At 50.2% G+C, this 12,620-nt stretch overlaps 2 protein-coding genes across 7 annotated transcripts in view; one reads left to right on the top strand and one right to left on the bottom strand.

The window, feature by feature from the left end:
• The window catches only part of SLC19A1 (solute carrier family 19 member 1), a 27,957-nt gene extending 16,483 nt beyond the window's left edge, over positions 1 to 11,474 (top strand). For all 4 annotated transcript variants that reach the window (XM_014068240.2, XM_014068239.2, XM_014068238.2 and 1 more), the window contains exons 4-6: positions 330 to 522; positions 1,221 to 1,362; positions 9,018 to 11,474. In XM_014068240.2, coding sequence (XP_013923715.2) covers positions 330 to 522; positions 1,221 to 1,362; positions 9,018 to 9,212 — 530 coding nt within the window. In that variant the 3' untranslated portion in view covers positions 9,213 to 11,474. The remainder of the gene's footprint in view (positions 1 to 329; positions 523 to 1,220; positions 1,363 to 9,017) is intronic.
• Positions 10,231 to 12,620, bottom strand: part of COL18A1 (collagen type XVIII alpha 1 chain) — a 195,023-nt gene continuing 192,633 nt past the window's right edge. For all 3 annotated transcript variants that reach the window (XM_087714621.1, XM_087714608.1, XM_087714614.1), the window contains one exon: positions 10,231 to 12,620. In XM_087714621.1, coding sequence (XP_087570747.1) covers positions 12,407 to 12,620 — 214 coding nt within the window. In that variant the 3' untranslated portion in view covers positions 10,231 to 12,406.

Genomic DNA, 12,620 nt, shown 5'->3' with positions numbered 1-12,620 from the left:
TCCGAATGCATTCACTTTGATTCATCGTATCTCAGGCCTTGGACAAAATCTATTTACCTGTATGCTATTCAAAGTGAGTCAGCATCCTTGAATAGCCTATATGTAGTTGATATATGTGTCAGCTCTAATGAATGGATACAGAATAATTGGAGTCGCATTCCATTAAATCAGAAAGTTGTCAAATTTAGTTTTAAGGATATTTTTTCCCCCATGACATTTCTGGTATACTACTTCATCATAGAAGAAGGTAGAATACTGCATAGAAAACTAGAGCCCGGTTTAGCTATAAAGGACTTGTCTCCTCTTGACAATCATTTGTGTTTTCCTAGGTGCCATCACTGCTTTTTCTGCTGGCTTTGTGAAGATCCGATGGGCCTTCTGGTCAAAACTGGTGATTGGGGTTGTGACAGCAGTCCAGGCAGGCCTACTGTTGTTGATGAACACAACTGCCAATATTTGGCTGTGCTATGTGGCCTATGTCCTCTTCAGGGGCTCCTACCAGTTTCTTGTGCCTATAGCCATGTGAGTGATGGTGGTGAGAACTGACAGCTAAATTTACATTTTTACACTGGTAAAAATGGATACATAGAGCTTCCGCCAGCCAACCTAGGAAACTAGTTCAGCATTGGAGCGAGAGCTATCGTTCACGTGTCTGTAAAGTTACATGGTTGCACACGGAGCGAGATCCAAACACAGTGCAATATTCCAGGATAATGCAGGGTTTTTGTAAGGATGTTAAAACTGAAAAATACTGGATCAGATGTTCCTACTATCTTACCAGGCCAATGGGTTAATGCACCTAATCTGAAAATAGTTCGCTAATAATGATGACAAATAATTTTGTCTTCTAAATATCTTATTTTCCAGGGTTTTTTTTCCCTCTAAGGGCCCTCCTCCCACAAATTTATAGCAGTAGTATGTATTGCGGTAGCATCCTCTTCCCTAGTTTGCTGTCCTCAGATGGGTTGGCTGTAATCCTGCACATTTTGTTGGTGTATTATAAATATCAGGAGGAGGATGGAAGAGTCTGCTGTAACATTTTGAGACTTTAAATAAAACTGACAGTAGCAATTGTGGGTGACCCTCGTTTGCCAAGATGTTTCAACAAATGAGCAGAATCCAGCCAAAAGCTGATCCCTTACCCAGGATGTGTGTCTTCTTTCTGCTCAGGATATTTTGAAGTGGCACAAAGCTAATTTGTTTTCTCTCTCTGACTGAAGCTTCCAGATCGCATCTTCGCTGTCCAAAGAACTCTGTGCTCTGGTGTTTGGTGTCAATACTTTCCTTGCCACAGTTCTCAAAACCATCATCACTATCATCATAACCGATAAGAGAGGCCTGGCTCTGCCAGTCCATTCCCAGGTAAGGAAAAGAGCAAGTTACTCTACAGTTACCTTAGCTGCTCCTTGTTCAGTGGAAGCTGCCTATCAGGAAGGCTTTGCCTTGCCTGTTATGGGAAGCCATATAAAAGTTGCCCCTGACCAACAATTTTGTTTGGAAGCTTGTGTGGAGATAGATAACTCCTCACAGTGGGGCTTTCCCATTTAATTTGATTGGGGTACTTAAAGCTAAACTAATTCTGAGCTCAGAGGAAGAGCAAACGAACTTATTTTGCTCACTTCCAATTCTCCACGTCACTGCCATTGAGGTGGCAAGGTTCCTCTGCCTGTCCCTCTTCCTTCTTCTTCTATGTGTTCACAGGAAGGAGATTGGGTCTGACTGCTGGTGGTTAGGTAGGGCCAGTGTTTGTGTTTGTGTTCAGGCACTCTAGGTCTGGGATGGTGAACCTACGGCATGCGTGCCAGAGGTGGCACATAGCCCTGTCTGTGGGCAGGCGTGCTGTTGCCAGCTGCTCTTTTGGTTTCTGGCGCACGCGTGCACTGTGCTCTTTGCAGGCACCGGAGTGCTGAAAAACAGCCTGAAAATGGCCCGAAAAACGGCCAAAACCAGGGCCCAAAAATGCCCAAAGAATGGTCTGAAAATGGCCCAAAACAAAACAAAAAACCTGCATGGCATGCCGGCCAGCTGATCTTCAGGTTTCCAGTGCTCCAGCACACTTACATGCACGTACATTCTGGTTTCGGCACAAAAAAATTCGGCATCATAGCTCTAGGGATGGCGGACGCATGCCACAGGTGGCACGCAGAGCCATTTGTCAGGCCACGCGAGGCGTTGCCCTGTCAGCTGGCCAGGGCACATGCGTGCATTGGCCTGCTGACTTCAGCCTTTTTTGAGGCCATTTTTTGCCCTCCTCAGGCTCCAGAGGCTTTATAGGAGCCTGGGGAGGGCAAAAACAGCCTCCCCCCCCCCCCCGAAAGCCCTCCGGAGGCTTCAGGAGCTTCTCTGAAGCTTCCGGAGTGCAAAAAACCCCAGCCCTCTGGTCAAACCGGAAGTTCTCCTGTGTGCTGCTCCGGGAATCCAATCATGGGTTAACTTAGCCTTCTAGCCTTGAGACTGAGTATGCAAATATCAAAGTTACGCCTCCTCTGACTGGACTTCCGCTTCCTCCCCAGTCCTTATTACTCAGTCAAGCCTACGAGACTTATTTTCAACGCTCTCTTGATTAATTGCTAATATTCTAGGTTAAGGATGAAATTACTTGGTTTTTCACTGTGGATTTCTTGCTGGATTGGAGGTAAAGCGGCAGATTGCTGTCAGCAGATTCCTCCCTCGCTATTTCCCTTAAAGGGATATCGGATCGCTGCAGCTGGAGTGGGGCTTCTCCGCCTGCCCTCCCTTATTATCAGCGCGCAAGGAAGCTGAGTCTCCCAGCGCTGCCACCCCTGCCGGATAGCACCCGCCCGCGGGCGCGGTCAGATCCGAGGCTTTGGCTTGTCGGAGCGGGTCTTCCCCCCCTTCCCCGCCTCCCTCCTTTGTGCCCTCGCTGGAGCGGCTGCCGGAGGATTACACGGATCGGCTGTTTGGGAATTTCCCTTGCGGTTCCTTTGAATTTCGCGCCTTTGAAGCCGGTGACCTTATTTGGAAGCGCTTTTCACGCATGCGCTCTAACGCCTGGGATGAGAAGGCAGATTTTGTTCGCGCGCTTGAGTCTGCGCACTGCTTCCGCCCCTCCCTTTTCCCTCACTCGAGTTTGCTGACTCAGGGAGGAGGTCGCTTCTCTTAGTCTCTGCTTCCACGTGGCGTTCTTGGCGAAGTGCTTTCAATTGCATTCCTTTGTCTCGCTGATTGAGCTCTTTCAAACTCATATCATGGCTGATCAATTGCAAGGTACTGTCCGGCCAGTTTCTGAGCCCCGTTCCCCTGGCGAGGGAGGGGCCAGCCCTGGGCCCAACAGGGCCGCGACCAGGGCCTCTACTAGTAGGCCTCGAGCCTCATCTACTGTTCGGGATAAGTCGCACAAGCGCAAGGACAAGGCCAAAGTTCCCCCCAAGGCATCTGGGGCTCCCATTTCTTCCCCTCCGATTTTGGTTCAGCAGCCTGTGTCTCCGGTGAGGGTTGTTGAGCAGGGTTGGTCTCCTGATATTCAGCTTCCCCAGGGCCCTATTCCCGAGGTAGGGGCTTTCGGGCCTCGTTCTCCCCCAATTATTTCGGAGGCTAGTGGGGCTTCTCTTCGTTCACCTCCACGCGCTGGGCCCTCTGCCACGTTCACCCCCACAGCTGCAGGCCTCAGGCCTCTGGAGGGCCAGGATTTGGGCCTTTCTGCTGAATTCTACAGCATGATCTCAGAGGCTATTTCCAGAGGGGTGGATGCGGAATTAGCGCGTAGATCCCAGGTCTCCAGGCCTACTCTGGCCTACTCAGGCCTGGCTCCCCAAGCAGTACAAGGGGATTCTTCCATTCTGCAAACTGATCCTCCTTCCCCTTTACACTCTGTGTTTAGCGCACAATCTCCCTTAGTGGAAGAAGGTGAAATCCAGGATAGGGAACTCTCTGGTGACGAGGGCCTTCCTGTGGACCAGCCTCCGCCCCCTGGGCTTTTCAGGCACACTCTTTTCAAATCCCTGCTATATAAGGCCAAGACTACCACCCACATGGGGGAGGCAATTTCTGCAGAAAGTGCTGCTGTGGGCCTGGATGCCACCGAGCGGCTCTTTGCTGAGCAGGTGGCTCTGCAGGATTTTATCCCATCTCCCAAGCTTTTTCTTGATTTAATCCAAAAGCAGTGGGATGAGCCGACCGCGGTTAAGCCCCCTGGGTCTGGTGATAGGAAGCTTTTCACATCTTCCCCAGAGTTGGAGGCCCTCCTGCAGTTTCCCACAGTGGATGCTCCCATAGCGGCTCTTGCTTCACCGGCGTTAATTCCTTCTGAAATTTCGGAAGGATTGAAGGCCGAGGACCGCAAGGCCGAATCGGTCCTTCGCAAGACTCATCAGGCAGCAGCGTGGGCCTTGCGATCAGCCACTGCAGCTTCCTTCTTTAATAGGACTTCTTTAGTTTGGCTGAGACAGCTACAGGAAAGGCTGGATCCGGAGGAACTGCGCCTCCATCAGGATGTCACCAAACTGATAGCGGCCCTAGAGTTTTCTGCTGATGCCACCCTTAGCGCGGCAAAGTTTGCTTCCCGAGCCGTGGCTTCCAATGTGGCCTCTCGCCGTTTGCTCTGGCTCCGCCACTGGCAAGCTGATATCAAATCCAAGTGGCGTCTAGCATCCACGCCCTTTAAGGGCGGGGCCTTGTTTGGTTCAGTGCTGGATCCAATTCTCATTGAGACTCGGGACAGACGTAGGGTGCTTCCCTCCACAAGTGCCCGTGTGGCCAGAAGGCCACAGCCTTATGGTAGACGGCAGCCCTTTCGGTCTGGGGACTCGGGGTTTACCTCTGCCCCCTATGTCCCCAACTATACCAGGGGGTTCTCCCAGGCACAGGACCGTGGCCAGGACCGAGCCGGGGCCAGAGACAGGGGGCGCCAGCAGAGTCAGGCGCAGAGTAGACGGTCATTCCGAGGAGCGGGCAACCGATCCTTTCGCAGATACCGCTGACTCGCAGGAGGTAGGGCCCATAGGAGGACGTCTCTTGGCCTTCGCCCACCGGTGGGCGGAGCTCACGTCAGACGCCTGGGCCCTTCAAGTAGTGAGTTTGGGTCTCACGCTAGAATTTCTATCCATCCCCCCGAGGAGGTTCATCAGGTGCCCTGTGCCCAGGTGCCCGTCAAAGCGGCACCTTATGGACACCGAGATATCTCATCTTCTCACCATCAGGGCCATAGAACAAGTTCCCAAAGGGCAGGGAGGCCTAGGGGTTTTATTCCATCTTGTTCCTAGTACCAAAGAACTCCGGGGGATGGAGGGCAATCCTAGATTTGAAACAGCTCAATCAGTATATCAAATACCAAAAATTCAAAATGCACTCTCTAAAGAGCATATTGGCTTCCATCCGCCAAGGCGACATGATGACTTCCATAGACATCAAAGAAGCGTACCTCCATGTGCCCATTCATCCGGCACATCGGAAGTTCCTGCGGTTTCACTTCAACGGCCGTCATTATCAATACCGGGCCTTGCCATTCGGCCTTTCCTCGGCCCCGCGCACGTTCACCAAGCTTCTGGCAGTATTGGCAGCCTCCCTTCGCTCAATTCCAATACGCATCAATTGTTATTTGGACGACGTGTTGGTGCTGTCGTCCTCTCGAGATCAGGCCCTCCGAGACCTACAGGTCACGATGGACGCATTGCGGGACCATGGCTTTGTCCTCAATCTGCCCAAGAGCCACCTGTGCCCAACCACGTCCCTCCTTCATCTGGGAACCACCATCAACTCGATGTCGTGCGAGGTTTTCCTGTCCCCGGAAAGAAGGCAGAGCATATACCGCCTAGCGCATCATGCGCTATCCCATCGGCGAGTACCGCTGCTGTCGCTTTCCAAGCTGCTAGGGAAGATGATCTCCTGCATCAGCGTGGTGCCCTGGGCCAGGTTCCATGCGCGTCCTCTCCAGTGGTTCCTGCTGCCCTTCCAAAGAGCGCATACCAGTCATTCCCACATCAAGGTGCAGCTCCCGGGCAAGGCCAGGCGGTCCCTGCATTGGTGGATGTCGTCCAGGCTCCTCAAGGGATGTCCATTCAAGGAGCCGGACCGAGTTCAAGTTACAACGGACGCCAGCTTATTCGGATGGGGGGCCCATGCCCTGGACAAGGTGGCCCAAGGTCGATGGTCGGATCAGGAGCTGGCGAACAGCATAAACTGGCTGGAGTTGCGGGCCATCCGTCTGGCTCTCCTGGAATTTCGGGACATTGTATCTCATCACCATGTGTTAATCCTGACCGACAATGTGGCCTCCAAGGCTCACATCAACCGCCAAGGGGGAACGCAGTCCAGAGCTCTGATGCTGGAAGCGGAAAGGTTGTTCCATTGGGCGGAGCCCAGGCTCTCATCGATTCGGGCGGAGCACATCTCGGGCGAAGCCAACACTCAGGCGGACTGGCTGAGCAGAGCGACTGTGGATCAGGGGGAATGGCAGCTCCACCCCATTCTCTTCCAGGAGCTCTCTCGCCGCTTCGGCCTGCCCGAGGTGGATCTGTTCGCTCACCCGCACAACGCACAACTTCCCCGGTTTTACTCCCGATACCAGGCTCCGGGGGCGGAGGGGGTAGACGCTCTACGCAGCCGTTGGCCGGCCGGCCTTCTCTATGCCTTTCCTCCTCTCCCGATCCTTCCGTCGGTCATTCAGAAGATCTTGACAGAACAGGCGGAAGTGCTGCTGGTCGCTCCAATGTGGCCCAGACGTCCCTGGTACGCAGACCTCGTCCATCTGTCCGTTTCGCGTCCTTGGAGGATCCCGGACGACAAGATTCAGCTCCACCAAGGGACCCTCCGGCACCCGGGCCCTCAGCTGTTGCAGTTAGCCGTGTGGCACGTGAGCGGGAGATGCTAGCGGCCCTCCACTATTCAGAAGAAGTCATCTCTACAATTCAAGCGGCCCGTCGCCCGTCGACTACCCGTATTTACGAAGCTACCTGGCAGGCCTTCTGCCGCTGGTGCCGACGCACCGGGGTCGATCCCATCAAGGCCTCGGTGCCCCAGGTTCTGGATTTCTTGCAGTCCGGCCTCAACAAAGGGTTGGCACCAAACACACTTCGCCGGCAGGTCACAGCCTTGTCGACGGTGGTCGGGGGTGGCCAAGGCCGCTCCTTATCCCAGCACTTGCGAGTTCGAACCTTCCTTAAGGGTGCTTCCAACTTACGACCGCCGACGGTACATCGTTATCCCACGTGGGATTTGACCTTGGTTCTCAGGGCCCTTACAGCTGCCCCCTTTGAGCCCCTACACTCCATCAGCCTCCGCTTGCTGACACTCAAGACGGCCTTCCTGGTGGCCATAACATCGGCCAGGAGGGTGTCGGAGCTAGCAGCCCTTTCGGTTCGTGCAGATCTTTGCATCTTCCACCCGAACACGGTAGTGCTTCGTTTGGATCCGACCTTTCTTCCAAAGATAAACTCGTTGTTTCACAGAACTCAAGAACTTGTCCTGCCGGACTTTTGTCCTCACCCGTCTCATCCGCGGGAACGTCAGTGGCACCATCTGGATGTGCGCAGGGCTCTTCGTCGCTATGTGAAGCGCACAGCGTCGTTCCGAAGATCGGAGGCCCTGTTCGTCTCCTTCCAGCCATCTTCAATGGGACAGAAGGTGTCCTCCCACACCATCGGCCGATGGTTGAAAGCTTGCATTGCGTTGGCGTATGACACCCACTCCAGACCGGTTCCAAGGCGAATCACTCCTCATTCCACCAGGAGTGCGGCCACCACAGCGGCCTGGGCGACGCAAGCGTCTGTGGAAGAGATTTGCAGGGCGGCCACTTGGGCATCTCCATCGCCTTTTATTCGCCACTACAAGATTGATGTCTTCGCCTCGGCCGAGGCGTCCTTTGGGCGGAGAGTGTTGCAAAGGGTCCTTCCGTCTGCGGAGGAGCCTGACCAGCCTAGCTCCCGCCCTGGGAGTTCATTGCTTTGATATATCCCATGATTGGATTCCCGGAGCAGCACACAGGAGAATGACCGTTGTCTTACCTGAACGGTCCTTCTATGGGTGCTGCGAAGGGAATCCAAACCCGCCCGCAGCTTCGGCTGGTCAGGGCTCCATTTGACTGTGACTTGTTACTGACTGGACTTGACTCCGTAGTGCCGGATGACTTGCGGCTTGTTCAGGATTGACATAATGCTTCTTCGGTGGACTTCGTAATAAGAACTGGGGAGGAAGCGGAAGTCCAGTCAGAGGAGGCGTAACTTTGATATTTGCATACTCAGTCTCAAGGCTAGAAGGCTAAGTTAACCCATGATTGGATTCCCTTCGCAGCACCCATAGAAGGACCGTTCAGGTAAGACAACGGTCATTTGGGAATGGACTCCGGTTTACTTGTAGGCCAGTTTTATCCCTCCAGAGCCTTCAGGGGCCTTCCAGAGCTTCCCTGGAGGCTCTGGAGGGTAAAAAATGACCCTGCGGGCAAACTGGAAGAATTTTTAAGAGGCGTCTGGATGGTCACTGTGGGCAGTAGGGTGCTACACTGAATGGCCCCATTGAGCCGAGCCAATTTCAAGGCCCTTTTACAGCTAGTCCTCGACTTACAACAGCACGTTTAGTGATCGTTCAAAGCTACGACGGCACTGAAAAACGTGACCATTTCTCACACTTAAGACTTGCAGCACCCCCATGGCCACGTGATCAAAATTCAAATGCTTGGCAACTGGTTCATATTCAGGATGGTTGTAAGTGTCCTGGGATCATGTGAGCAGCTTTTGCAGCCTTCTGACAAGCAAAGTCAATGGGGAAAACCAGATTCATTTAACAACTGTGTTAATAACAGCTGCAATGATTCACTTAACAACTGTGGCAAGAATGGTCGTAAAATGGGACAAACTCCCTTAACAAATGTCTCACTTAACAGAAATTTTGGGCTCAATTGTGGTCGTAAGTCGAGGATTACCTATACTATTCTTTTAAAGGTCCTTCTTTTCAATCCTTAGGTGGATTGATGCTTTCATTTTTGTGTGTTTGTTTACATTGAGGTTAATGAAGTAAAGGTATTGTTCTTTCTCAAAATGTTCCTGCATTTTCTCCTCTTCCAGTTCAACGTTTACTTTGGCTACTTCACTGTTCTGGCCACGCTGTATCTTTTGTCATTTGTGTACATGATGGCAAGGCACAGTGCTTGCAAGACACCCCAAGAAGAGACCACACCAGCCAAGGAACTCTGCAGCCCAGTTGAGGAGGAGAACGTGGACAAGGAAGGAAGCCTGGAACTGGCTAGTTCCAAAGCCTGAGAAATACCCCAATCTATGTACGTACATGGAGATGGATTTTCCTGCAAGGTCTCAGTTGAGATGAGACCAGTGCAGCTCTCGTGACAATCAGCACTTATCAAAGTCAATGCATCCCTATTTTCACAATATTGGAGCTCTGCAGAAGCTCAGAGAAAAGCTTGCTTGGTTTCAAATGCAACTTTGATGCAGTTGACTCTTCTGGCAGCTACAATTCTCCCTGTTTCTTGAACCAAGTTACACTGAAATAATATTTACCAATATTATAATTGGGCACTTAATTTTATGATTGTGTGAATTTGCCTTTAAACATTTATCTTCCTAGTTCTGTCGTGTAAATTTGCCAGTCACCAGAGCATCGAGACTAAAGCACTTTTAATGTTGCTACTGGTTAATATACTGTGATGAGATTTGTAGTAACGCGACACACATTTCTGTTTTCCCCCTTATAGGAAAACAGATGCTTTTCGTATTTGACCCCTGATGATTGTAATTGCCACACTCAGAAAACATATTGCAAAGAATGAAATTACCAGGCTTAAAAATGCCCTTAAATTCATGAAAATACTAAGATAGGACCAAAATGAACTAGACAATCCAATCTTCCAATTCATTTAGAAACCAAGAGCTTGCATTTTTGAATGATGCTTGTGCTCCTCTTTCACAAAACCCAAGCATTTCTTTTCATTTTATGGAGCTGACTCACGTGATCCCTTCAGGAGCCCGCTAGAGAAGCCCGATTTGAAAGGAAAGTAGGTCAGAACATAAGCAGAGGCATTTCAAGCAGCAGCTTGTATGTATTTCTAAGCTTGTTGAATATGTCCGCAGTTATAGTTTACAATGCATTTTTTTTTTTAATTTAAAAGATGTAGCAAGTCTTATGGCTTAGGAGTCGTAGTTTCAACACTGAAGCTCCCCAGATGCTGGTATCTCTGTTTCACAGATACCCAGAAGCATCTGTCACCAGTTCTTATGCTCCAGGCCAGGTTTAAGATTTCAGTAAAGACCCAATGCAACAGTCTGGAGGATACTTTCCTTTATTCAGTGCCTTTAGAAAACAGTTTATAATACACAACACGCAACTGACAAAGATATAAAGGTCCACAGGCTTTTAAAACTGCATTAAAATGTCACAAAATACAGTAGACAGTAAAAAAAAACTGACTGTATGGACTTGCACGGATTTTCCCCACTGCAGTAATAACATTTTGTTAGGACAATAAAAACAAAGCTTAGGTAGGAATTTAGCACCTTGGTTTTTTTAAAAAAAAAACAACTCAAATGGATGGATACGGAGCAAGCATCAGCCTGGCTTGAGTTTTGGACACCAAAATGCAAGACCGGTGATGTGGATGAGACATTTCCATAGCGGTTAAGTCTACATGCAGAGGAGAGATGCCAAGCTGCTTTGCTGTGACTTGCCCTTAAGATGGCTTTTGAAAAGGCTGAAGCCAGAATCAGGAATCCAGCCATGCTTTTATAGGGGAAGGAAGCACTTAAGACACAACCCCAGCCTGTGCTCCAGAGGTCTCCACCCCTTGAAATAATGCTTTGGAATGTGTAGGCATGGTTCCTGTCCCAGTGTTAGGAGCAGCGGAAGACTAGAGGAGTGGGTCTCCTTTAACTTTGGTTTGAGAGGGGTGGCAAACAGCATTTAACTGATTTGAACCTCCAAGCCTGCACTAGCGCTGGGGGTGGGGTTTGTCAGGATTTGACTTAACCCGATCTGACATGCTGAAGGCAGCTCCTTGTGGGTGCATTTGGCTTTCTTGTCTAATCCACTGTTACCTGGCAACTGCTTTTGCTCCCGCTGTGTGTTCCCTGGTTATTTTGTAGTTGAGATTTGAAGGTGAATGGGATGGTTGGCCTGGAACAAACTCTCTCTCCAAGAGGTGGCTGCTATCAGCAGGGCCAGGGAACAAGATTGGCAGGGCTCTGATAACTAATGGGAACTCTGGGGCTCTCCAGATTTTTCTGTAACCCAATTTGTATGGCAAATGCTGGGCAGAGGTTAAAAAAATTGGCAACTTCCCTGCAAGGCAGAGAAGAAAAATATTTTTAACAACAACAAAAATCCTCAATAAAGGAACAAATATAAATTCTTTTTGTGTGTGGCAACTTTGCTCCGATTGTGCTCCCCTCCAGGAGAGCCCTCTAAGGAAAATCCTACATCTAAATTACCTTTAAGGTGGTTCCTTTTAACCCTTTTGCCTCTTTGAAGAACAAGGAATGAGCAATTAAAGGAAGAATGGTGCCTAATAATGACTAAGTGTTCTTTGTCTCTTTCTTCTGACCCTGTTTTTGCGAAGGATGTTGTAGTAAACTGTGTATCGGGAATTGTAAATAGCCTTTGAAGGGAGCATTATTACTTCCTTCTGTGTCTGAAATTTAAAAAGCAAAAGCAGCTGAGACGGCTGGCAGGGCCAGCAGAGTTGCTAAGGCAACTTTTTTTTTTTTTTTTTTGAAAAGAAAGTTTTTGAGATAATGTGGGGCAGGTGCAGGAAAGCCTGCCTGGGGGTGGGTGGGCTATAAAACTCTCAACTTTGGTCCTGAATTTTTCAGCAAGATCCTATGTTTCCTTTGGCTCCATGCCCCTCATAGAAGAGCAGATGGTACCCAAGTTATTGGGATTTAACATGCTCACCATCAGGGCTTCCAAAGGCAACGTTTTCCTCAGCACTTCCCCTGTTTGGGGAAGACTTCTTGTACTAAGTCAATGCAAATAAATAGATCTTCTGACATCCCACTCGACCTTGGTTTTCTCTTTTAAAGAACGGGTGGACTATTTGGAAAGGCAAGAGGGAAAGGGAGGTGATATGGGAAACAGGAAATTTTACACAGGGGCAGGAGAGAGAGAGAGAGAACCAGAACCATTTTGGGAGCTGCACTTGCCTGGAGACTTGCCTTGCACACAAATCCTGCCCTGCCTGAGCCCCTCCAGCAGTGGTGCTCAAGGGGAGACGAGAACAAAAAAAATATAAAAATAACCAGCATCAGATCTGTGCTGGACTCATAAGAAGACGCTCTTTGGCTTTCTTGTTCATTTATCTGCTTGGTGGATGCTATATTATGAAAGTGGCTGGACACATTATTCTGATTGATGGTGGAGGGGGAGGAATCCCTTGCCTGCTCCCCATTGCAGAAAGGGGGGCATTTGGACTCCCCGCCTCCACTCGCAACCAGCACATTCAGGGGTTCTATTTCTTGGAAGATGTCATGAAGCTGTTTTCGATGCATAGGACAATAAAGGCATTTCTGCAGCTGTTGCTCTTCTGTTCAAGCAGCTTGCCTGATGCCAGCGAGGAAGCCTGGCCAGTCACCACGGTGTCATCCGTCCGCCACGTCTCGCAGTAGCTCTCTGTTAGCCGCCGTCCCTTGGAATCGGAGCCGTGCCACACGTACTTCTGCGGC

Source organism: Thamnophis sirtalis, unplaced genomic scaffold, assembly GCF_051295495.1.
Source record: "Thamnophis sirtalis isolate CommonGarterSnake01/CBP01778 unplaced genomic scaffold, rThaSir2_p1.2 scaffold_1, whole genome shotgun sequence".
Classification (NCBI taxonomy): Eukaryota; Metazoa; Chordata; class Lepidosauria; order Squamata; family Natricidae; genus Thamnophis; species Thamnophis sirtalis.
The sequence above is the reverse complement of the archived record's forward strand: the minus strand, read 5'-3'. Positions and strand labels throughout refer to the sequence as shown.